This window comes from Aedes albopictus, chromosome 3 (genome assembly GCF_035046485.1).
Source record: "Aedes albopictus strain Foshan chromosome 3, AalbF5, whole genome shotgun sequence".
NCBI lineage: Eukaryota > Metazoa > Arthropoda > Insecta > Diptera > Culicidae > Aedes > Aedes albopictus.
The window spans coordinates 93,660,699-93,684,536 of record NC_085138.1 but is presented as its reverse complement, the minus strand read 5'-3'; the positions used below and the strand labels follow the sequence as shown (position 1 = coordinate 93,684,536).

At 41.6% G+C, this 23,838-nt stretch overlaps 1 protein-coding gene across 1 annotated transcript in view; it reads right to left on the bottom strand.

Annotated features, from left to right (window-relative positions):
• Positions 1-23,838, bottom strand: part of LOC115266726 (neuroligin-2) — a 74,346-nt gene that overhangs the window by 16,910 nt on the left and 33,598 nt on the right. Inside the window, exon 6 of the mRNA XM_029873266.2 lies at positions 11,485-12,264. Coding sequence (XP_029729126.2) covers positions 11,485-12,264 — 780 coding nt within the window. The remainder of the gene's footprint in view (positions 1-11,484; positions 12,265-23,838) is intronic.

Sequence of the window (23,838 nt, the reverse complement as noted above, 5' to 3'; positions counted from 1 at the left end):
TCTGACTTTTAATGTTTGAGCCTCAAACTCTTAAGAAAAAGACGCTATCTTGAATTTGAAGCCGCCATTTAGGATTTAAAATTGCCATCTTGGATGTTCTGGTCGCCATTTTTGGCGTCCAGGCATCTTCCCTACGAAGAATGTACTTCATTAAACAGCTGCCATCTTGAATTTGGAGCCGCCATCTTGGATTTTGGACCACCATCTTGGATATTCTAGTCGCCATTTTTGGAATCCAGACATCATCCTCATTGTTCCGTGTAGAACTAGCAAATGTTAAAAAACACGTTAATAAAGATTAAAAAAAAAATCATCCTCATACCAAATATACCAATAATGCATTGTTTCAGGTCCTAAAACTCCATACCAAATATACCAATATTGCATGGTTCTTAAGCCTAAAACTTCATTAAAAAGCCGCCATCTTAAAATTTTGATCGCCATCTTGGATATTCTGGTCGGCCTTTTTGGACTCCAGACATCTTCCTCATACCAAATACATATACTCATATTGCATGGTTTTAGAGCCTAAAGCTTCATTAAACAGACGCCCAGAATATCCAAGATGGCGGTCTAAAATCCAAATCGGTGGCTTCAAATTCAAGATTTTGAAGCCACCGATTTGGATTTTAGACCGCCATCTTGGATATTCTAGTCACCATTTTAGGAGTCCAGACATCTTCCCCATATCAAATATTTCCATTTAGCATGCTTCAAGAGCCTAAATCTCTATTAAACAGCCGCTATCTTGAATTTTGAGCCGCCTCCTTGAACATTTGGCTGCCATCTTGAATTTTGGGTCGACATCGTGGAGTTTCTGGTCTCCAATGTTGATTTCCGCACCAAACTCGTCAACCATGCTAAAGGTTACAAAAATCGCCACAGTTTGATGTATCGCATTATGGGGCTAGTTCAGTTTTATATAAGGCTAGTTCAACCGGTGCTGGTCCGGATCACTGAAATGGCCATAACTCCGGAACGCCTTGGCCGATCTGGACCATTTTTGATAGCAAACAATTCCGGTTCGATTCAAGCTATAATCCGAAAAGTCGGCCAATGGGAAGAGTCTTAAAAGTGAGTGAACTTATTTTGCGCACATACATACATACATACACATACAGACATAATCTCAATTCTATATCTTTTTTGTTAACAGTGATTAAACCCAACAAATAATCTCAAATCGTTGAACTGAGTTGATTGGTATATGCGACTTGATCCTACGAGCCTTTTTTTCGAAAAATCGTTTTTTGAGTGAACATATAGTTTTTTAGTACACTAAGTGTACGAGAAAGGCAAAACACTACTTTCGAGCTTTTTGCTTTAGTCATCTAACTAAACCAGGCATGGAATCCTCCTCAGAGCAAAACGGGAGAACAAAAAATCTGCACCGCGCTCCCGCATCCAAAGCTAGAGCGTTTTCTCTCGTTTTATTCCTCCTTGCTGCTTGTAGCTTGTGACTCCGAAAAACGTGCGGATTGGTTGCACAAAAAAGTGCGTTTCCTCAAAATTGAGGCACTTTGTGCACGCCGGGAGTAAACATAAATATGTTTATGATTATAAATCATTTATTAACAAATTCACAGTAATTTATGTTTGCAATTATGTCATAGGGAATCGCGCCACTTGGGCGGTGGCTTCTATATTCGTCTGTTTTCCACTATACCTCAGTCAAATTTGAACCAATTGACACAACTTTTGGAATGTGGTGAGATAGGTATAGTATCTACCCGTGTACAACATTTCAAGTCAATTGGTTCAAATTTGACTGAGTTATAGTGGAAAACAGACGAATATAGAAGCCACCGCCCAAGTGGCGCGATACCCTAAATTTAATAATTTAATAATCTTTCAAATTCGTATAAGTTTGACCATTTTCAAGTTATAGCCAGTTTCAGGCAAGCAAAGTCAAAAACATGTAAACTGACCGGGGTTGATCACCGATAATTGCCAATAAAACCGCATAATAAAAACATGTAAAGTTCAATTACTACGTAACGGTTGAGATTTGACCATATGCGTAAAACATTTTTTTACCAGTCTGAACCTGTCCGCTTGCTAACGATCATAAGGTTATCAAAAAATACAAGCTTTTCTGTGTCGCATACATAGGTTCAGTTCAATTTCATATTTGGTCGCTTTTGGAGGGACACATGGAACTGGTTACGGTACTACCGGCTGTCCCTAATGTGGCCCTAACCTATTTCCTTGAAAACCAGTCATCAGGTAATCAGAAAAGCCGTTATTTGTTGTATCGCATGCATGGGTTTGGTACTCTTTTATATTTGGCCACATCCGTCGGGACCCCCGGAATCGGTTCCGGACAACTACCGGTTCAGATATGGTCTGATACTGTTTTCCTGCTAACCGTTCATCAGGTTATCGAAAATTCCGCTGTTTGATGTGTCGCATGCATCGGTTTGGTACTCTTTTATATTTGGCCATATCCGGCGAGACACCCGGAACTGGTTCCGGAATACAACCGGCTGTCCCGTATGTAGTCTAAGCTTACTTCCCTAATAACCGGCCATCAGGTTATTGAAAAAACCGTGATTTGACGTGTCGCATGCATTGGTTTATTTCATTTTTATATTTGACCACTTCCGGTGGGACATCCGGAACCGGTTCCAACACTACCAGTTCAGATCTGATATTGTTTTCCTGCTTACCGTTCATAAGATTATCGAAAATGCCACTGTTTGATGTTTCACATGCATCGGTTTGGTACTCGTTTATACTTGGCTGGTTCCGGCAGAACATCCGGAACCGGTTCCGGAACACTATCGGTTCAGATATGGTCTGAGATTATTTTCCTGCATACCGTTCATCAGACAATCGTAAATGCCGTGGTTTGATGTGTCGCATGCATGGGTTTGGTGCATTTTCATGTCTGGCCCCTTCCAGGGGTACCGATCCGGAACACCTAAATGGCCATAACTCCGGAACGGCTGGACCGATCCGAACCATTTTCAATAGGAAACAATGGGACCAGATGCCGCGTCGAATGAACCATCGGTCATTAAAATCGGTTGAGGTTTACTGCCAAAAACTGATGTGAGTTTATTTGTACACACACATACACACACACATACATACATACACACACACAGACATCACCTCAATTCGTCGAGCTGAGTCGATTGGTATATGTGACTCGACCCTCCGAGCCATCTATCAAAAAGTCATTTTTGGAGTGAACATATAGCCTTTCCAGTACACTTTGTGTACGAGAAAGGCAAAACGCAATCAGTATTGAAAACATGCTTTACTAAATTTTCTGGAACCTTTAAAGTTCATGTGATCATCTCCCAGAATTTCATCATGACGTACTGAAGAAGATTGGGTTCTAATTCAGGTCAGGTCGGTTGCCTTTTAATATCAAAAAATCTTCGAATGAGTTTAATCAGTTTCGTACCTTTCAATTCCGCCCTAATTGCTTATCCTTTGACAGATACGCGTATTTCGACTACCACTTGTATTAAGAATCCCTCCGAAGATTCCTCCAGGAATCCCTCCGGAGATTCCTCCAGGAATCCCTCCGGAGATTCCTCCAGGAATCCCTCCGGAGATTCCTCCAGGAATCCCTCCGGAGATTCCTCCAGGAATCCCTCCGGAGATTCCTCCAGGAATCCCTCCGGAGATTCCTCCAGGAATCCCTCCGGAGATTCCTCCAGGAATCCCTCCGGAGATTCCTCCAGGAATCCCTCCGGAGATTCCTCCAGGAATCCCTCCGGAGATTCCTCCAGGAATCCCTCCGGAGATTCCTCCAGGAATCTTTCCAAGGATTGCTCGGAGGATCTCTTCGCTTATTCCTCGAGAATTGCTCCGAGGATCTCTCCGAGGACTCCTCGAGGATTCCTCCAGGAATCTCTCCGGAGATTCCTCCAGGAATTCCTACGGAGATTCCTTCCTGAAGATTTCTCCAGGAATCCCTACGGAGATTCCTACACAAATATTTCCGGAGAATGCTCCAGGAATCTCGCCAGCATTGCTCCACGAATTCCTTCGAAGATTTAACCAATAATTTCTCCGGGAATTCCTTCAGGAATCACTCTGAAAATTTCTTCTGAATACTGCTGGGGCTCCCTTCAGAAATCTCTCTGGAGATTCCTCCAGGAACCTCTCCGAAGATTTCTTCATATATCTCTCCGTAGATTTCTCCAGGAATCTCTACGGAGATCCCTCATAGTATTTTTCTGGGAATTTCTCAAAGAATCTGTTCGGAGATTCCAGCAGGAATCTCTCTGGAGATTCACTACTACCTACTACTAGACAACAGGTTGCAACACCTGATTGAGGATTGCGTTTGCTGTCAAAATGACAAAATTCGTTGAGGAAATTTCCATAAGCAAAAAATATATTTCGATCTAGAATTGCAGGACAAATAACTTTCAGCATGTCTGCCCGAGGAGAAGAAAATATCAACGCCATAATAAAATATGTTATTTTATGCCAATAACTGTATAATGGAATCAGTAATTTTTATGTTATTAACATATCTTATTGTGTTATAAACTTGTCTGTCATAAGCGGCAAAATAACAAAAATCATAGCAAAAAAATGTTCCTGGAAGACCAATTTAATAACATGTTTTGTTAGATTCAATAACAACTTAATAACAATGAATTTCAAAACTTGTTATTGTTGTGTTATAGTTCATCACATATATCTACATTTTCAATAGTATAAAAATAATAAAACTTGGCCTTCAACAAAGTATGTTATAAAAATATTAATTAGTGGATAAATCTCAATAACTTGATCATAACAAAATAAGATTACCCAACAAAACATGTTATAAAAAAAGTAAGACTTCGATAAGTTAAAAATAACAAATTATGATATAAAAACAGGCTATGTGATTCTGTTGTTATGAATTTGATATTCTCCTCTGCTCGGGTGGTGTTTGGATATGATTGTTTTTCCTGAGCCAACTTACTATAATACCGGCGATGTTGGTTGCTCTTATCCAACATCCACTTAATTAAATGTTCAGATTATTGTTGCTTCCTCGAATCATTTTCATTTATTTCGCAAAATGCCCACCCCCATGCGATACATGGAAACATTCAACACTCATATGCTTTATAATTATGGATACCGTTTGACAGATGCTTTATTCCAATGCAGTGAATTCCATTCAACTATAGGTCACTTACAGAATTACCTACTTATCTTGAAGATTAAATTCAACATAGAATGTACGTACCAAATATCCATGTTTCCTACAAAATGGTAATTATAGTTATACTCCCATTTAACAGCAATCTACCAGAATGGCAATTTTAACAAACGAATCGCCAATCTTTGTTGCATTCAAACCCTTCAAGTGTCGGGGCCCGTGGCGTAGTTGGTCACACGTTCGCTTCATATGCGGATGGTCATGGGTTTGATTCCCAGCCCCGGCACTTGCAATTTTTCGTCAGTTGCTTTTCCCCCGAGAGCAATTGACACTGACCCTCTTCTGAGCCAAATGGCTCAAACGGACCCGGATACCTGGACATCGGCGAACTGCTACTCATAATGGACCCCCAATCGGACTGGAAAGGAACAACGGCCATCCATCATCATCCTTGTGCTCATCATTCTACTAGGTATAAAGTAGAAAAAGTGAAAGCAGCAGAAAGGCAACCAGTTCGATAAAGTAGAATAAGGATCTAGGCGCTGTACAAAGTGTAAGTGCAGCTGTCAATTGAAATTGCTCACGTAGTGCCCCAGTGGACAATAGAGCTGTAAATTAGGTTAAGCGATTAAGAATAAAAAAAAAAAAAATCAAAAAAAAAAAAAACCCTTCAAGTGGGTGTGGGTGTATCACCCGAACGAAACAAATGGCACAAAACCCCGAATTTTCCGAGCAAAGAAACCTGCAACAGGCGAGAGAAACGCTCGTTCAATTCATTAATAATGCCATTCATTTGCCACCGCCGCCCCCGCTCGAACCGAAAGCTGTGTGCTTCCGCTCAGAGTCGTTTCTGGAAACAAAAACATATTTACAGCTTCAACGGGCAAGCGGAAACATTTGCTTTCATTCTTACTTGCTACTGTTGATAGGTAGGTAGGTAGGGAGGTAGAATAAATGGTCCAATGGAAACCAACATAATGCTTCTTCGTTGGAAACACTCCGGTTGGTGATTTCCACCCAGGCAGCAGCCAGTGGAGAGCAAAAATAGCAAACCGAATCAGTTCAGCAATTTCTGAACTCCAAATTTACCTCATGCCAGGTTCATGGAAGGTCCCGCTGTCGGTGTGTGTGCACTAGTAAGGAAGAGCGGGGAGAAATGCACATTGGCTACTCCAATCACCGAAACATCCGTTTCCCAGTACAAAATACACTTTAAAGTCTCACAAAGTTCTTATAAAGATCCGAGCGGAACTACCAGGCTGCTTAAGAGGGTCACACTGAACTTTATTGGAACTTTGCACAGAAGTTCCCGCTAGGCTCATTATCAGCATATTAAGCAGCATGAAAGCTGCTTAGGGTGCATTCTGAAGCATTCCAGCTAACAATGATAGCTGAATAAGAGCTTATTCAGCAAAAAAATTCAAAATCAAGCTTAAGAGCGGATTATCCATCTCTTGTACAGCAATAATAATTGCTGGGATGCAAGTAGTAGTACCGTCTACCCCCGTTGGTTTGACCGCGTCTAATCTGAACACTTTTTAATTTGACCCCTGCTAATCTGCACATCGTTCAAACTAAAAATGGTTCAAACGTCATTCTGTTCATGGAACGGATTGAAATGGAACGCAGAACCAAAACATAACAGCAAATAAGGTTACCTGTAGTGTATTTTCCAACGCCCGTAAGTTAACCAAAAGTTTAAATTAAAAAATAAACCACGTTGGGTTGCTTGAGGTGTCGTTCAAACCAACGGGGGTTGACGGTAGAGTTTTCTGATGTTCAATCACAGTTAAAAATTAGTGTAGATCGTTTCATCCCATTTCTACCCCAGACAAATGGCGAGATCCCAGAAATTCTCAATTCAACTTATTGCACTCAAAGTACTGGTCAGTCAGTGGAATTTTCGAGGTCATGAAGTGCCCACATACACACACACACACACACACACACACACACACACACACACACACACACACACACACACACACACACACACACACACACACTAAGGCGGACCATCAAGGATTCATCACCCACCACCATCGCCATCATCATCAGCCTTAACCTCATCACCAACCTATTGACTGGAATAAATTTGATTTATTCCAAGGGACCGACCAGGCTGACCGCGGCCGGTGACCGTAGGATATGGGGTCAAAACGATTTATTTATTTTTATTGCTGACTTGTTTGCTGGTTTGCTTTCGCTTGCTTACCCGGTTGTTATCCGGCTTCGGGCTGGCTGCAGAGCGGTTCGGCTTGTGTACTAGCAATAGCAACAACTGAGAATGGTTAGTAGATCAATTACCGGAAGTTCTCTACTTGGTTCCATTAATTGTTTGCTGTTTTCCCTGGAAGTACCTCGCTGTGAGTTTGGTAAAAGAAAGCAAACAACAATGTTTATGGCAATTTTATGGGTACTGTTTCGAGGAAGGTAACAACCAGCACTAGTTTCGGGCTTCCAAGAGCAACTTGAAAACAAGAGCCAGAAGATTGATAAAGATTTGGGTAGCCTTGGAGGAATCCAACGAATATTTCCTAGAGAAACCCCCGGAATCATTCCTGGAGGAATTTCTGGAAGCACTCCTGGAGGAATCCCTCGGAGAGATTCCTGGAGGAATCCCTGGGAGAGATTCCTGGAGGAACCCCTGGGAGAGATTCCTGGAGGAATCCCTGGGAGAGATTCCTGGAGGAATCCCTGGGAGAGATTCCTGGAGGAATCCCTGGGAGAGATTCCTGGAGGAATCCCTGGGAGAGATTCCTGGAGGAATCCCTGGGAGAGATTCCTGGAGGAATCCCTGGGAGAGATTCCTGGAGGAATCCCTGGGAGAGATTCCTGGAGGAATCCCTGGGAGAGATTCCTGGAGGAATCCCTGGGAGAGATTCCTGGAGGAATCCCTGGGAGAGATTCCTGGAGGAATCCCTGGGAGAGATTCCTGGAGGAATCCCTGGGAGAGATTCCTGGAGGAATCCCTGGGAGAGATTCCTGGAGGAATCCCTGGGAGAGATTCCTGGAGGAATCCCTGGGAGAGATTCCTGGAGGAATACCTGGGAGAGATTCCTGGAGGAATCCCTGGGAGAGATTCCCGGACGAATCCCTGGGAGAGATTCCTGGAGGAATCCTTGGGAGAGATTCCTGGAGGAATCCCTGGGAGAGATTCCTGGAGGAATCCCTGGGAGAGATTCCTGGAGGAATCCCTGGGAGAGATTCCTGGAGGAATCCCTGGGAGAGATTCCTGGAGGAATCCCTGGGAGAGATTCCTGGAGGAATCCCTGGGAGAGATTCCTGGAGGAATCCCTGGGAGAGATTCCTGGAGGAATCCCTGGGAGAGATTCCTGGAGGAATCCCTGGGAGAGATTCCTGGAGGAATCCCTGGGAGAGATTCCTGGAGGAATCCCTGGGAGAGATTCCTGGAGGAATCCCTGGGAGAGATTCCTGGAGGAATCCCTGGGAGAGATTCCTGGAGGAATCCCTGGGAGAGATTCCTGGAGGAATCCCTGGGAGAGATTCCTGGAGGAATCCCTGGGAAAGATTCCTGGAGGAATCCCTGGGAGAGATTCCTGGAGGAATCCCTGGGAGAGATTCCTGGAGGAATCCCTGGGAGAGATTCCTGGAGGAATCCCTGGGAGAGATTCCTGGAGGAATCCCTGGGAGAGATTCCTGGAGGAATCCCTGGGAGAGATTCCTGGAGGAATCCCTGGGAGAGATTCCTGGAGGAATCCCTGGGAGAGATTCCTGGAGGAATCCCTGGGAGAGATTCCTGGAGGAATCCCTGGGAGAGATTCCTGGAGGAATCCCTGGGAGAGATTCCTGGAGGAATCCCTGGGAGAGATTCCTGGAGGAATCCCTGGGAGAGATTCCTGGAGGAATCCCTGGGAGAGATTCCTGGAGGAATCCCTGGGAGAGATTCCTGGAGGAATACCTGGGAGAGATTCCTGGAGGAATCCCTGGGAGAGATTCCCGGACGAATCCCTGGGAGAGATTCCTGGAGGAATCCTTGGGAGAGATTCCTGGAGGAATCCCTGGGAGAGATTCCTGGAGGAATCCCTGGGAGAGATTCCTGGAGGAATCCCTGGGAGAGATTCCTGGAGGAATCCCTGGGAGAGATTCCTGGAGGAATCCCTGGGAGAGATTCCTGGAGGAATCCCTGGGAGAGATTCCTGGAGGAATCCCTGGGAGAGATTCCTGGAGGAATCCCTGGGAGAGATTCCTGGAGGAATCCCTGGGAGAGATTCCTGGAGGAATCCCTGGGAGAGATTCCTGGAGGAATCCCTGGGAGAGATTCCTGGAGGAATCCCTGGGAGAGATTCCTGGAGGAATCCCTGGGAGAGATTCCTGGAGGAATCCCTGGGAGAGATTCCTGGAGGAATCCCTGGGAGAGATTCCTGGAGGAATCCCTGGGAAAGATTCCTGGAGGAATCCCTGGGAGAGATTCCTGGAGGAATCCCTGGGAGAGATTCCTGGAGGAATCCCTGGGAGAGATTCCTGGAGGAATCCCTGGGAGAGATTCCTGGAGGAATCCCTGGGAGAGATTCCTGGAGGAATCCCTGGGAGAGATTCCTGGAGGAATCCCTGGGAGAGATTCCTGGAGGAATCCCTGGGAGAGATTCCTGGAGGAATCCCTGGGAGAGATTCCTGGAGGAATCCCTGGGAGAGATTCCTGGAGGAATCCCTGGGAGAGATTCCTGGAGGAATCCCTGGGAGAGATTCCTGGAGGAATCCCTGGGAGAGATTCCTGGAGGAATCCCTGGGAGAGATTCCTGGAGGAATCCCTGGGAGAGATTCCTGGAGGAATCCCTGGGAGAGATTCCTGGAGGAATCCCTGGGAGAGATTCCTGGAGGAATACCTGGGAGAGATTCCTGGAGGAATCCCTGGGAGAGATTCCCGGACGAATCCCTGGGAGAGATTCCTGGAGGAATCCTTGGGAGAGATTCCTGGAGGAATCCCTGGGAGAGATTCCTGGAGGAATCCCTGGGAGAGATTCCTGGAGGAATCCCTGGGAGAGATTCCTGGAGGAATCCCTGGGAGAGATTCCTGGAGGAATCCCTGGGAGAGATTCCTGGAGGAATCCCTGGGAGAGATTCCTGGAGGAATCCCTGGGAGAGATTCCTGGAGGAATCCCTGGGAGAGATTCCTGGAGGAATCCCTGGGAGAGATTCCTGGAGGAATCCCTGGGAGAGATTCCTGGAGGAATCCCTGGGAGAGATTCCTGGAGGAATCCCTGGGAGAGATTCCTGGAGGAATCCCTGGGAGAGATTCCTGGAGGAATCCCTGGGAGAGATTCCTGGAGGAATCCCTGGGAGAGATTCCTGGAGGAATCCCTGGGAGAGATTCCTGGAGGAATACCTGGGAGAGATTCCTGGAGGAATCCCTGGGAGAGATTCCCGGACGAATCCCTGGGAGAGATTCCTGGAGGAATCCTTGGGAGAGATTCCTGGAGGAATCCCTGGGAGAGATTCCAGGAGGAATCCCTGGGAGAGATTCCTGGAGGAATCCCTGGGAGAGATTCCAGGAGGAATCCCTGGGAGAGATTCCAGGAGGAATCCCTGGGAGAGATTCCAGGAGGAATCCCTGGGAGAGATTCCAGGAGGAATCCCTGGGAGAGATTCCAGGAGGAATCCCTGGGAGAGATTCCAGGAGGAATCCCTGGGAGAGATTCCAGGAGGAATCCCTGGGAGAGATTCCAGGAGGAATCCCTGGGAGAGATTCCAGGAGGAATCCCTGGGAGAGATTCCAGGAGGAATCCCTGGGAGAGATTCCAGGAGGAATCCCTGGGAGAGATTCCAGGAGGAATCCCTGGGAGAGATTCCAGGAGGAATCCCTGGGAGAGATTCCAGGAGGAATCCCTGGGAGAGATTCCTGGGAGAGAATCCCTGGGAGAGATTCCTGGAGGAATCCCTGGGAGAGATTCATGGATGAATCTCCGTAGGAATCTCCGTAGGGATTCGTGGAGTGCGTTAACGCAGTCTGACAGATGCAAATATCAGTGCTGCCGAATTATGTGTGGCAACCACGCAGCAGTTATGCCAAGATTGCAAGCGAAGAGTTGTGTTTCATAAAAAAAGTTCTTCCGATCCATTAAGTAAATTGAAGTTTCGGTAGTTTTGGAAATTTGGATCATCTCCTACATTTTAAATTATTGGCTATACTCTCTCATATTATACAAAGCACAAAACAATCATTCACTGACAACAAGACTTATCTCAAGGGTATAAACGGGAGCATTCAATAGCAATGGACACCGCTACAACAATAGGATTAAATTGGTTCAGGTAGGAAGGATATCGAAAGTAATCGGGGTGGGGGGCATGGGATAATTCGATTTAAAGGTCCCTCGACCGCGTCCAAATTCGAAACTCACCTGTGTTGGTGCTGGACGTGCTAATGCCACCACTGGCATTCCGTGGCAGTGTCATGCACTCGTTTCGATTGTAGCTCATCGGGATGTGCACCGTGCCCGGTTTGGGCAGCGTCATCATCCCGGCGCCTCCGGTGAAGGTTGAATTTTTGATTGGTATCGTAATGTGCTCGGTCCGAGGTTTGTACGAGGTGTTATTGGCCAGAGGGATTTTTGCATTATTGGCGGTTTGGCCGGTCGGAACGTTACAACTGCCGCCGTCCCCACCTCCCCCGCCGCCTCCTCGGCCGTCGTTGCCCGGCGATCCACTCTTCATCACGTTGATCTGCATCGAGTTGGAGCAGATATGGGGCGATTTGACGTCGCTGGCCAGTATCAGAGCACCGGTGTCGTGGTTTTCCACGTCCACTATCACGTTGGCTGACTGCGAGTGACCCAGGTGATAGTGGGCGTGCTTAATCGGATCGAACGGACCCTGCTGGTGCATACCGCCGCGCTGTTGGTACTGCTTCTGCAAGCTCTTCACCTCCAGCCGGGTTTTGTCCCGCTGGTAATAGACCCCGGCAAAGATCAGCACATTCAGTATCAGCAAGCTGCACCCGATGGCGATGGTTACGCTGAGCGCGGTCGAGTACGCCGCATATCCGGCCGCTTCCAGACCGGCCAAGGTGTCCGTGGTTGCGTTCAGCACCGTTGACGTGGGTGCCGCGTACCCGGTGTAATTTCCAACTGGCATGCAAGTCGTTAGCAGTGCTGGTTCCATCGTTGTCATACCGACTGCCACTGTGGAAGGAGAAGAGCAGAACACAAATTAAACCGAGCATAAAGCAGTGCGATATATGTAGGCTTTTGTTTCAGGTTGAGCTCATTTTCTACTCTCCATTGGGTTTATTGTTGTGCGAGCAATTTCTCTGCACGATATTGCCGCTTGAAACGGTTTGATCGCTAGTGATTTTGATACGGAAGTTCGTATTAAGTACGATATAGATGCTGTACGTTGGCGTATTGAGGAAATTTTAACTTGGGAGGAACTAAGGCTAAAAAATCAGATATCGAAGGGAGTGTATGTGTAATTGACAAATTGAGAGATAAACTCAAAAAATACTAGTTGGATTTGGATGGTTTTGAACCCATGACTCTTTATCAATAGTAAACAAAATTTGAAGAAAAAAAAAATAGTTTCTGGAAAAATGAAAAACATTTTCCACCTTCCTCTGAATATATATCGAACCGATTTTGTAAACATTTCTCCGTTATTGAATTAAACGTCAGAGACCCAAAAAAAAAATAGGAAATGCATCCAGTTCCACCTTAAGTAGGATAGAAGTGCTGCCCGTTGACGTATTGAGGAAATTTTCACTAGGAGAGAAACTAAGGCTCATATCTTCCCATTGAAACGCATTGGAACTCTTAAAACGCCTTGAAACGCCTTCAAATGCTTTGAAACGTTTCTGAAACCTTCTCAAATGCCCTGCAACGCATTGAAACACTAAGAAACGCCTCTGAAAATCCCCAGAAACCTCCGTGAAATTCACTAGAGAGAATCAAAAGTCCCTCAAAACCCGTAACGCCCTGAAACGTACCGAAATTTCTTGAAAAGCTTTGAAACACCTCTGAAATCTCTCATGAAATGTTCTTGAAACTGACCTGAGAGCTTCTAAAGCCTCCTACAACCTCTTTGAAACCTTGTAAAACACCTCTGAAACCCCTACGAAATCTATGTGAAACCTGAGAGCCTCTTAAGCCCCGTAAAATCCCTCTGAAACCTCTTGAAACTTCTTGAAATACCTTGACACGTATTGAAACGCATTGGAACGCCTCTGAAACCATGAGTACCGTAATCCGGGGTCAAATTGATCACTTTAAAACAACTTTTGCGGATAACATCAGTGACAATTCAAATATTGCAAAAAGAATTTCTGTAAAACCAGTACCTAGTGGATTTCCATGGAACCATGTAACAAAATTTTGTTCAACAAATTCAAACTTTAAGTTAAATAACTCCAAAAATTATAATATTGGTGTTTCGTCCAGTGGTTGACTAGGCCCCTACGTTGTGTCTTGATTCCCCCGGAGGCAAGACGAAGACGTTCTACTTCAACTACGATTTATTTGCACCACAGAGAGGCAGTGCTCCTGCTCTGTGGTGGTACTTTGACTTACAACTAACGATACATGAATTCAGCTGCCGCTTTTATAGGCGGCAGCTATAGTACGGAATCAATAGAATGCATATCGCGACAATGTGCGATGCGCTGACGGGCTAGCACCACGCAGCCCAGTGAGACTGTGACAATAGTCGCTGGGCTGCTTGCTGCTAGCAGTGAAATAAAGGGAACGCAAAACTACCTTAATTGAATGTGCCACAGCGCCGCTGCTACGGCTGAGGGTGCCTGAATGACGCCTTTCATGTGTGGCACCAACATACTCCCGCCCGAAAACGCACGTTTTCAAATTAGTTTAGCATGTGTGTTTCTACCTACAGTGCCCGATCGATCGACGACCGCCGCAGCCCGCTCGGCGCAGAAGCAAATTGGAAAACAGTCGTTTTCGGGCGGGAGTATGTTTGATCTCGCACTGTCGCCGGCGTCGTCGTTTGCTGTTTCTAGCATGCAGAGCGTGTGCAGAAGCAGCCCATTGAAGAGCCACCGCATTGACTCCGCAGCAGCCTGATCGTGCGTCGGGCTCCCTATACGCAGCAGAGCAGCGCACCGCTGCTATTCACATTCATTTCAATTGTATTTATATTGTCCGTACTATCACTGCCGCCTATAAAAGCGGCAGCTGATTTCATGTCAGGTTAGTTGTAAGCAATATAACACCACAGAGCAGGAGCACTGCCTCTCTGTGGTGCAAATAAAACGTGGAGAAAGTAAAAAAAAAAAAACAATGTTTCGGCCAGGATGTCTTGCCCCACGTTGTGATTGATTTAATTGCCCCGGGCGGCGGAGAAGAAGTACTACTAGACTACTGATAACGATTTATTCCCACCACTGAGAGGCAGTGCTCCTACTCAGTGGTGATATGACGAAACACACTATACATACAGGGTTGTGCAGTCGCCTTTTATAGGCGACTGCTAGTACGGAATATCACACAAAACAGATACAAAATAATAGAATGAATGTAGCCTCGCGCTGCGCTGCATGCTGCAGGGAGCCCAACGTGCGATTAGGCTGACGACGCTATCATACAATAGACAGCGTGGTTGACTGGATGAATGGGATGTTCCTCACACGCTTCGCAGCTTGGGTCGGTTCGAAGCTGCCTGTGATGACGCCGGCCGACGACGTTGGAGCGAGATCCAACAATTGGAAATGCCACTTTGGGGCGAAATTGATCAGTTCCAATTAAGCATCGGTTGGAAAGGAAAATTAGCTTCACCGCTTAATTTTGCTCTTCTAAAGCCGAATAACTCGTTTAAAATCTTACAACTAGTGAATTTAATACTTCAAATGCAAATTTAAATTTTTAAATTTCCCTTTAAACGCCTAAATTTAGGCAATTTCATTTGAAATACGTGATTTCTATCTCAATAAATGACTATTTCATCATAAAATGAACTTTTTTTTACTATTTTATTTTCTGATTAGCTACATAACTTTCCAACCAAGGCTCCACAAAAATGTTAAAACAGAGAATTTATGGGAAGTCCTATTGGCAATCGATTGTTTAACAGCAATGATTTCAGCTAAATGAGAAATACATTGCAAATTTAAATAAAAATAAGGCAAAACTAGCTTTTTTCTAAAATATTAAAAGTCTACACTAATCTCTAGACATCTACGAACCAAATGACGTAAAAAGTTTAAGATCATTACGACGCTTAGGAGTTCCTAGAATGGAATTACAATGTAATACCCGAATGATCAATTTCACCCCGCTGATCAATTTGACACGGTACTTTCGAAGCCCCCTAAATACCCCTTAAGGGGCTGTCCATAAACCACGTGGTCATTTTTTTGGGACTTTTCAAACCACCCTCCCCCCCCGCGTGGTCATTAGTCCATACAAATTTTTTTATTTGTCCATACAAAATGGTCATTGGCCGAATCCCTCCCCCCCCCCCCACATGACCACGTGGTTTATGGACAGTCCCTTAAATGCCCTGAAACGCATTGAATCGCTTCAAAACGTCGATGAAACCTAAATGAAAGTATCGTAAAGTTCACCTGAGAGCTTTTAAATCCTCTCAAAACGTCGCGCCGCCGTAACCTCCTGAAATACCTTGAAACTTCTTGAAACGCCACTGAAAACCCCTTTAAAAACCCTCTGAACCTCCTAAAATGACAGGAAACGTCGCTGACGACCACCCCTTTAAACTCCCTTGGTTTTCCTGTGGCCCCTCCTCGTTTACAAATGAAAGCCTTGACCCCCTCTCCTGTGCAATGCACAGCTACTCGCCCTTGTCAAACTTCTTTGCAACCATAAAATCCATTTAGGCAATGAACTGAATTCATTTTAGGAAAACAACCTACAGTCCCGACTCACTACTTACATTGAGGTATGGGTGAAGTGTACTGTACTAGGGTAAGGGAGGTATTTTGGACCCCTTTAGGAAGTGGATGAACAATTCAGCGAAAAAAGAAAGTTCTCACTTCAAAATATGGATAACTTTAGTAGGCATTACGTAGATCAACATGTTTTCTGTCGGAAAAGGCAAAACAGAACTCAAAATTGTTGTAGTAAATACAAGAAATATCAAAACTCCTGAAGGATCGCGGGCTTCTATTTTGGACCACCTGATTTTATTTTGGACCACCAAGTGCACATATTTTGGCCCACCAAATTAAACTTCAATTGATTGATGAAATGAAAGTTACCTCAGCAAAAATTTCAACATAGTTAAAACTACGTGAAGTTTACATCTTTTCTATTCATTTTTTGAGGCAGGGAACGCTTAAAAATTACGTAACGGTAAACAAAGATAAAATTTTGCTGCAATTGCCAGTTTTTACGCATTGTTGTATGATGTTTCATAAAAAATGTTACGCAAAACGTGTATTTTTTTACATGACGTCAGTCACCATGCATAAATTTCGTAACGCTTCATGGAAGTGATAAAGTCTAGTGATTTTGCTAAATATAAAGGCGTTCTACACATATTGTAATGAGTGGAAAGGCCATCAAAAATAAAGTAATTTGAATGATACGTAAATTGTCAAACATACATTAGATAACACATTGTCTCAGTCATCTACTGATTGCCGAGAAGGACAACTGGATGACTAAACACCTGAAAATTTCATCTTGTCGAAAAGCTGTCAGGACACAAATCGAATCGAAATTTTTAACTTGGCGAAAAGTTGTTAGAACAAATCGAACCCACAACAATCTCATTGTAAAATAAACATATAACAGCCCAGATCATGGGAGGTCCCAAGTTGGGGACTCCCAACTTATTCTATTTATCTGTTTTTAGAGTACATTACATTGGCATGAATATTTTCTCCCTTTAGAGGGAACTGGAGAGATGGATCTGACAGGTGGTCCAAAATATGTCCACATCTGATTATGTTGAACATATTTTGGCCATACCTCAAATCACCATTTTAGTAAATATTATCGCTCCACCGAGGTTAAGAACAGTTTATTTTGAGTTCTTACAAGGCCCTAACTACATTTACATGAAATAAATATTTATTTGTAAAATTTAATACCTCTTCGAAGCCGACTACAAATTTGTCATCTTCTTTGTTTTTGGTGCTTTTCCGTGCGTTTCACATAGGTCATCACATAGTTGAATACTTTTTGTGTTCCAATAAAAATTTACCAAGATTTAGTAGAGATTATGTGATAAATATCATAAAACTTTCTAGGTGGGCCAAAATACCTGCCCGGTCCAAAATACCTCCACTACCCTAGTTATTCAAATAAACATTTCTTAACTTCAAAACCAATCTTTAAACAATTGTCCTTTGACTTCAAAAATAGTTGACAGCTATTAAATAACAAATAGCAAATTAACCAAAAACAAACGTCGATCGGAGATTTTTCCGAGTGTTTATTCTCGTATTGCTCAAAGGGTCCTCCCTTCTTCTGAGATTTTTTCCTGGAGTCTCGGAAGTAACTTCTTGATGGATCCTAGAAGCAGTTTTGGAGGCACATCATAGAAGATTTCAATTGTACTTTTTGGATTTTTTTTTTCGGAATGGCTTCTGTTATTTCTGCAAGATTTGCTTTTTGGATTGTTCACGAAGGTCCTACAGATGCTCCCCAAAGAGTTCTTTCTGCGGTTTTCCCAAAACTTTTTTTTTGGGACTTCTTTCTAGAATATTTTAGGATAATATTTCTGATATTATGAGATCAATTCAAACATTTATTTAGGGTTTCCTCAAGAAGTTCCTTCTCAGATTCTTCAAGGAACTCCTTCTGGGATCAATCAAGTTTGATTTGAAATTTCTTCTGGTAAATCTTCTGAAATTCTTTCAGTTTTGGTGTCTAGTATTTATTTAATTATTTAATAGTTTCCTTTTGGAATATTAGAATGATCAACAGAAAGAACATCTACTCGATGATTCATGCAAGAAAATTCAGGAGAAATCCTAAAGAACTCTATGGAAAAATAATGCGAGAACCATTTGAAAAACTTCCAGAAGAAAAATCTGGAGCAATTCCTAAAACAAAACTTGAGAAAAAAATCCATTAGAAATTCGGAATAAATCCTTAGGGAACCTCAGAGAGATTTTCTTGAGAAATTTCACATGAAATTTCTGGGGGAATTTCAGAAGGAATGCCTAAAAATCCAGAAGAAACAACATAAAAACTCCAGTAGATTTACTAGGAGGCATTACAGAAATGTTTCCTTGGAACAAAAACTTACAATCAAGATTAGAGTCAACGCCAAATAGGAACCACTGGAAGAATATTAAATAGATCTCCAAGAGTAATCACTGAAGAAACTCCATTGGGGATCCCAGAAGGAACTCTGAAGGAATCACAGAAAAACAAATCCGAAAAAAAAACTCAGCATAAATCCCAGAAGCAAATCCTCTTGATACCTCAGAAGGATCTTCTGGAGGAATCGAAGAAAAAAATGAAACGGATTCGCGAAGGAATTCTGAAAAATTATCTCAAAATGATCGTCAGAGGAAATCTGAAAATTAAATCGTTGAGGAATGAGAGAAGCAATTTTTAAGAAAATCCTACTAAAAGTCTAGTTGAAATGCAAGAGAAAAAAGTTGAAAAACTTCGAGGACTCCCAGACTGAATTTCTGGACGAATCCCAGAAGATGTTGCTGAAAAAAATCACAAAAAGAACAAGAAGAGCAAACCCAGAAAGAACGACTTTCTGGAGGGCTTTCTGGGAGAATTTTTGAATAAATTCTGAAGATTCTTGTAGTATTTCCAAAATAAATCTTAGGAAAAAAACCTTTAGTGACCTCAGAAGGAACTTCTGGAAGAACTCCAGAGTAATATATCAGATAACATCGTTAAAGGATCTGCTTGAAGGATCACAGAAGCATTCCTTGAGGAATCTGAAAAAGAGCTTGTGGAGATACCTTCTAAAAAATCAAGAACAAATCCCAGAAGATGCTCAAAAGGAAAACTACATAATATTTTTGGATGGTTCAAGTATTGTAAAATTTGGCATGACGTACTGGAGAAACTCGTACGGAGAATCTGGAGGAATACAAGAATTAACATCTGGAGCAATTCTAGAAGGAGCCTGGTTTCAACCAGGCTTTCTGATAGAATCTTAGATAAAATCATGAAGGTCATAGGTGTATTTTTGAGAGAATCTCCAAGAAAACTCTTAGAATAACAACCTCTTGAGGTATCTGAGAAAAAACTCCAGGAAGAATTCAAGAAGAAATATCTGGAGGAATGGTTAAGGAGTTTTCGAAAAAATCTTCAAAGGCTACAGAAGCAACTCGTTTAGAATCTGAGAAAGGACATTTGGAAAAAAATAAGAAAAAATTCTGGAGTAACACTAGAGAAAAAAAAACTGAAAAAAAGTCTGAAGAAAGTTCAGTGCAATACGAGAAAAAATATTGGTTGAATTCCAGAAGTACTGCCAAAACAATTCCGAAGAAATATCTTTTATCGAAATAAAATATCTTTTCCGGAAAGAGTTCTTGGAAAAAACAAACTCCAGTAGAAATATTAGAAGAAAGTTTATGCGACTACTTGAGGATTTTCAGAAGGACCTTCTGCATTAATATTAGAAGGAACAATACCTTGGGACCATCCATAAAGGACGGCAAAATCATCCATAGAGTATGGCAAACAATAATGCCTTAAATATAGGAAATTCTTGAACGAGGGGAAGTGGAGGATAAAATTACCAAATTTAGCATGACGTATTAAATATTAGAATAACTATACTTAGCCACAGAAGTCCACTGTCACGACTATTCGTGTGACTATCATCTGGTTTTCCACTCCCTTACAGCGCACACAGGCGTAAATGGGCCAAATTCCTGGCCATAAGTCGAAAATTTTTTTTCAGGGTTTTCCAAAGTCTAACTTTTTTTAAAGATAAATGAAGTAATGCTTCATCATGTGGCAATCAATAAAATAATTTGGAATGCATATTTTTTTAAGAATAAATGCCGAAATTTGACGATTTTCTGTACTGGTTTTTTTTTTTTTCATTTCCATCATAACTCATCGGAAGAACTTCAATTATCGAAATATTGACAGTTTGAAAAAAATAAATGAGTACCGTCGTGCGGGGCTTCTTTATACACTTCTTCATGGTTTTTCAACTTTATGACATTATAACTCCCAGACTAGTGAATGAATTTCCGTAATTTTTATACACAATAATTGTGAGTATGTATGTAGGATGTATGCAAAATTTGAGCTAAATCCATCAATAAACAAAAAAGTTGTTCATACACCAATCGGACACATCTCATATAGAACCGGATGGGGGCTACTTTGGACATTTTTATCTATAACAAAACTGCATTTCAAATAACAGGGTTATTTGGAAAACTACATTGTACCAATACTGTAGTATACTGTATCATACATAATTTCAATAAAAATATGCGTTTTAAGATGGTTCTGTGCTACCTTTGGTATTATGAGCAGCGTGATATTGCTATATAGATAGCCTGAAAAAAAGGACCATCAATCCTTTATTTGGGCGAAACGGTCATTTATTACGTATAACGATACAAATATTCGATTGTATATGCTACGTTGATACATTTTGAATGAATTGATCAACCCTTTGAAATTTATGAACTGTAGAAACAATGCCTACAGACCAAATGTTCTGATACGTTATGCATATTATATTGGTTTATTCGATGTTTTTTCGCGTCATGACAAGCAATAAACGGTCTGTTTGAAAAATAATTTCAACCAAATGAAGGGAAAACTATTGCTTTATAATAGTTCCTAAGACATCAAACAGATTTGAACCATATTTTGAATTCAAAAAATCCATATTCAAAAGTGTCCAAAGTAGCCCCGCATTTCAAAAGTAGCCCCGCACGACGGTATGTAACACTGTTCTCCTGATAAGGGTGTATCATTTAAACAAAAAACTTCACCTGGTTTCATTTATTGTGCTCTCTTACAGAAGAGTTTTCAAAATCATGTTTTTTTGTCAATTTTGAACCATTTTCAGCATTCAAAAAGTTTTCAGATTCTGCAGCATTCCGCGATCTGGATAAAATTACAATAAAAGATAAGGCATATCCTTTATGAATCGCAAGAGAATGGGTACCAGAAAGTACCAGACGAAAAAATAAAACATTTTGAAATTTACACCTTTTTTACTAGTTTTTAGTAACAATTTAGGTTTAATTTCGAAAAGCAACTTCGTTTCGACTACTTTTTCAATGAATGGTCACTTATTCTCGGTAGATAAATCATAGCAGAATACAGATCTGGTCATCTATCTCTTAACAAAATGTGTCAAATGGAAATAATTTAATAAATTTGGACAGAAATCTCCATACACCGATAAACGCCTAAATGTATGCAATGCAATAGTAATCTAATGTAGCTAGAACTGTTGTGTTCAAAATTTCTTATAAAAAATAAATCAAAAACAACTCAAATAAAGAGCTCACTATTTGTAGCATGTAATCATAGGTTGATGCACCGTTAAGAAAATATTTTCAGATAAATATTGTTTTTTATAGCTAAACTCATTCAGTTTTTCACTCAGTACTCCACGAACTTACTTTTATGTATAAAGTTGTGTTTAAATGCCATTTTTTAATAGAAAAATTCAAACTGATATATTCCACACGGCTTCTATCATCATGTTCAAACTCCTAAAATTTCAATCCATGATTAATTTTTGAGTTTTGATGTGTTTTCCATTGCACTATAAAAGTTACCCCAAAATGAAAATGTGATTCTCAAAATATCTAGAAAAAGGTACCGTAAAACGGGGTAACTTTGATAGTTTTTCAGCGATTTTTTTTAAATATTTTTCCATGTAACAGTATTTTCCCTAGTTTTATATTTTTAAAACAAGTACTGGGGTATCAGTTATCAATTGCAATTTAAAGATCCGATAATCTCAAATAGTTTGGGTAAGTTTTAGTTTTTCATATGAGTGAGAATCAGATTTTCATTTTGGGGTTACTTTGATAGTGCTCTGCAGGCTTGTCCGCACTGAGCGCATGAAAATTCTGCTCTTTGGATTTACACCTTCAAGCACATCATGAATTAGAAATCATTTAATCTTATCAGATAGAAGGATGCTGAAATATAGTAAATGTCATTTCGAACTGTCAAAAAACCGCACCGCAGAGCCAAACGGAGCGCGCAATAGTTATTTATGCAACAAGTTGCAAAATGATGATTTTTTCAGCACGAGTCGTACATTTATCCAACGAGGCTTGCCGAGTTGGATAAATATGACGAGTGCTGAAAAAATCGAGTTTTGCAACGAGTTGCATACAAAGTTTTTTGTAATTACGAAAAACATCCATTTAGTGCGATCTTTTCTAGCTACACAAACATGTACCAGAGGGGAACCACGTGTGCGTGCTCATGCTTATCGGCGTAGTTTTTCGTTTGATCAGGTAGGCTCTGATGTAGTAGGCGTCACCAATGATCAAGCTTCCGTTGTCAAACAGTTGTGCGCGGGCAAAAGCAAAAGCAGATTCAGCAGCTGCCTCTACACTTGATTTGTAGTTCGAATCCGAATTGAAATCGTCCTGATTCGGATTCGAGCTGCTCAGTAGATGTAGAGGCAGTGACTTAATCTACGGAAGGCATGGTGGTAAGTAAAAAGTGCGTACGAGCAAAAGTGCCGAAAAGTGCTACTTTTCAGCACTCTTAAGAGTGCCGAAAAGTAGTACTTTTCGGCACACTTGCATTAGGGGTGAAAAGTAGGCCATTTCAGCATACTTCAGCCAACTGAAATGTTCAACTTTTCACAACGTAATTACAAAAAGATATTTTCACCCGGGTGAAAACACTCTAGTGAATTTCACTTTGAACGGCCCGTGCGGCGCTGCGGTGCGGTTTTTTGACAGTTCGAAATGACATTTACAATATTTCAACATCCTTCTATCTGATAAGCTGAAAAGATTTCTAATGTATGATGTGCTTGATGGTGTAAATCCAAAGAGCAGAATTTTCATGCGCTCAGTGCGGACAAGCCTGGTGCTCTGAAAACATATCAAATCTTAGAAAACAATTACAGATTGAAAACTTAGGAGTATGAACATGATAAGAGATGCGTTGTGGAATATATCAGATAGAACTTTAATATCAAAACATTGATTTTTTACTAAATTCTACATATAAAAATGAGTTTATGAAATACTGGATGTAAAACACAATGAATTTAGCTATAAAAAATCATTGCCTTTGTAAAAATATATGTTTAACGGTACATCAACATATTATTACATGCTATTCATGGTGAGTGCTCTTTTTTGAGTAGTTTTTGAATGTTTTATTAACAAATTTTGAACAACACAGATTTAACTACATGAAATTACAAGGGCATTGCATACTTTTAGGCGTTTATCGGTGTATGAAGATTTATGATCAAATTTACAAAAATCCTTCCAGTTCGTAAAAATACACTTTGTTAAGAGATTCAAGGCCAGATTTGGAATCTATCTATCTAAAAAGATCTATCGGGAATAAGCGTCCATTCATTGAAAAAATAGGTCAAATGAAGTCGTATAGCAGATTGTTTGGAGGGGTTGACAAATGACAAAAATATCAACAATTTTTATTTTTTGCCCAAAAAGTTGTATGTAAACTAGGTTTTATTGAAAATACGTCTAAGATGAACTATCATATGTATAGAATTGATCTACGTTTGCCTTTTTCTTAACTGATTAAAGGAATCATGGTTAAAAGATAAACTGTACAATGCCTGTTGCACTATCAAAGTTACCCGCATTATCAAAGATACCCCGT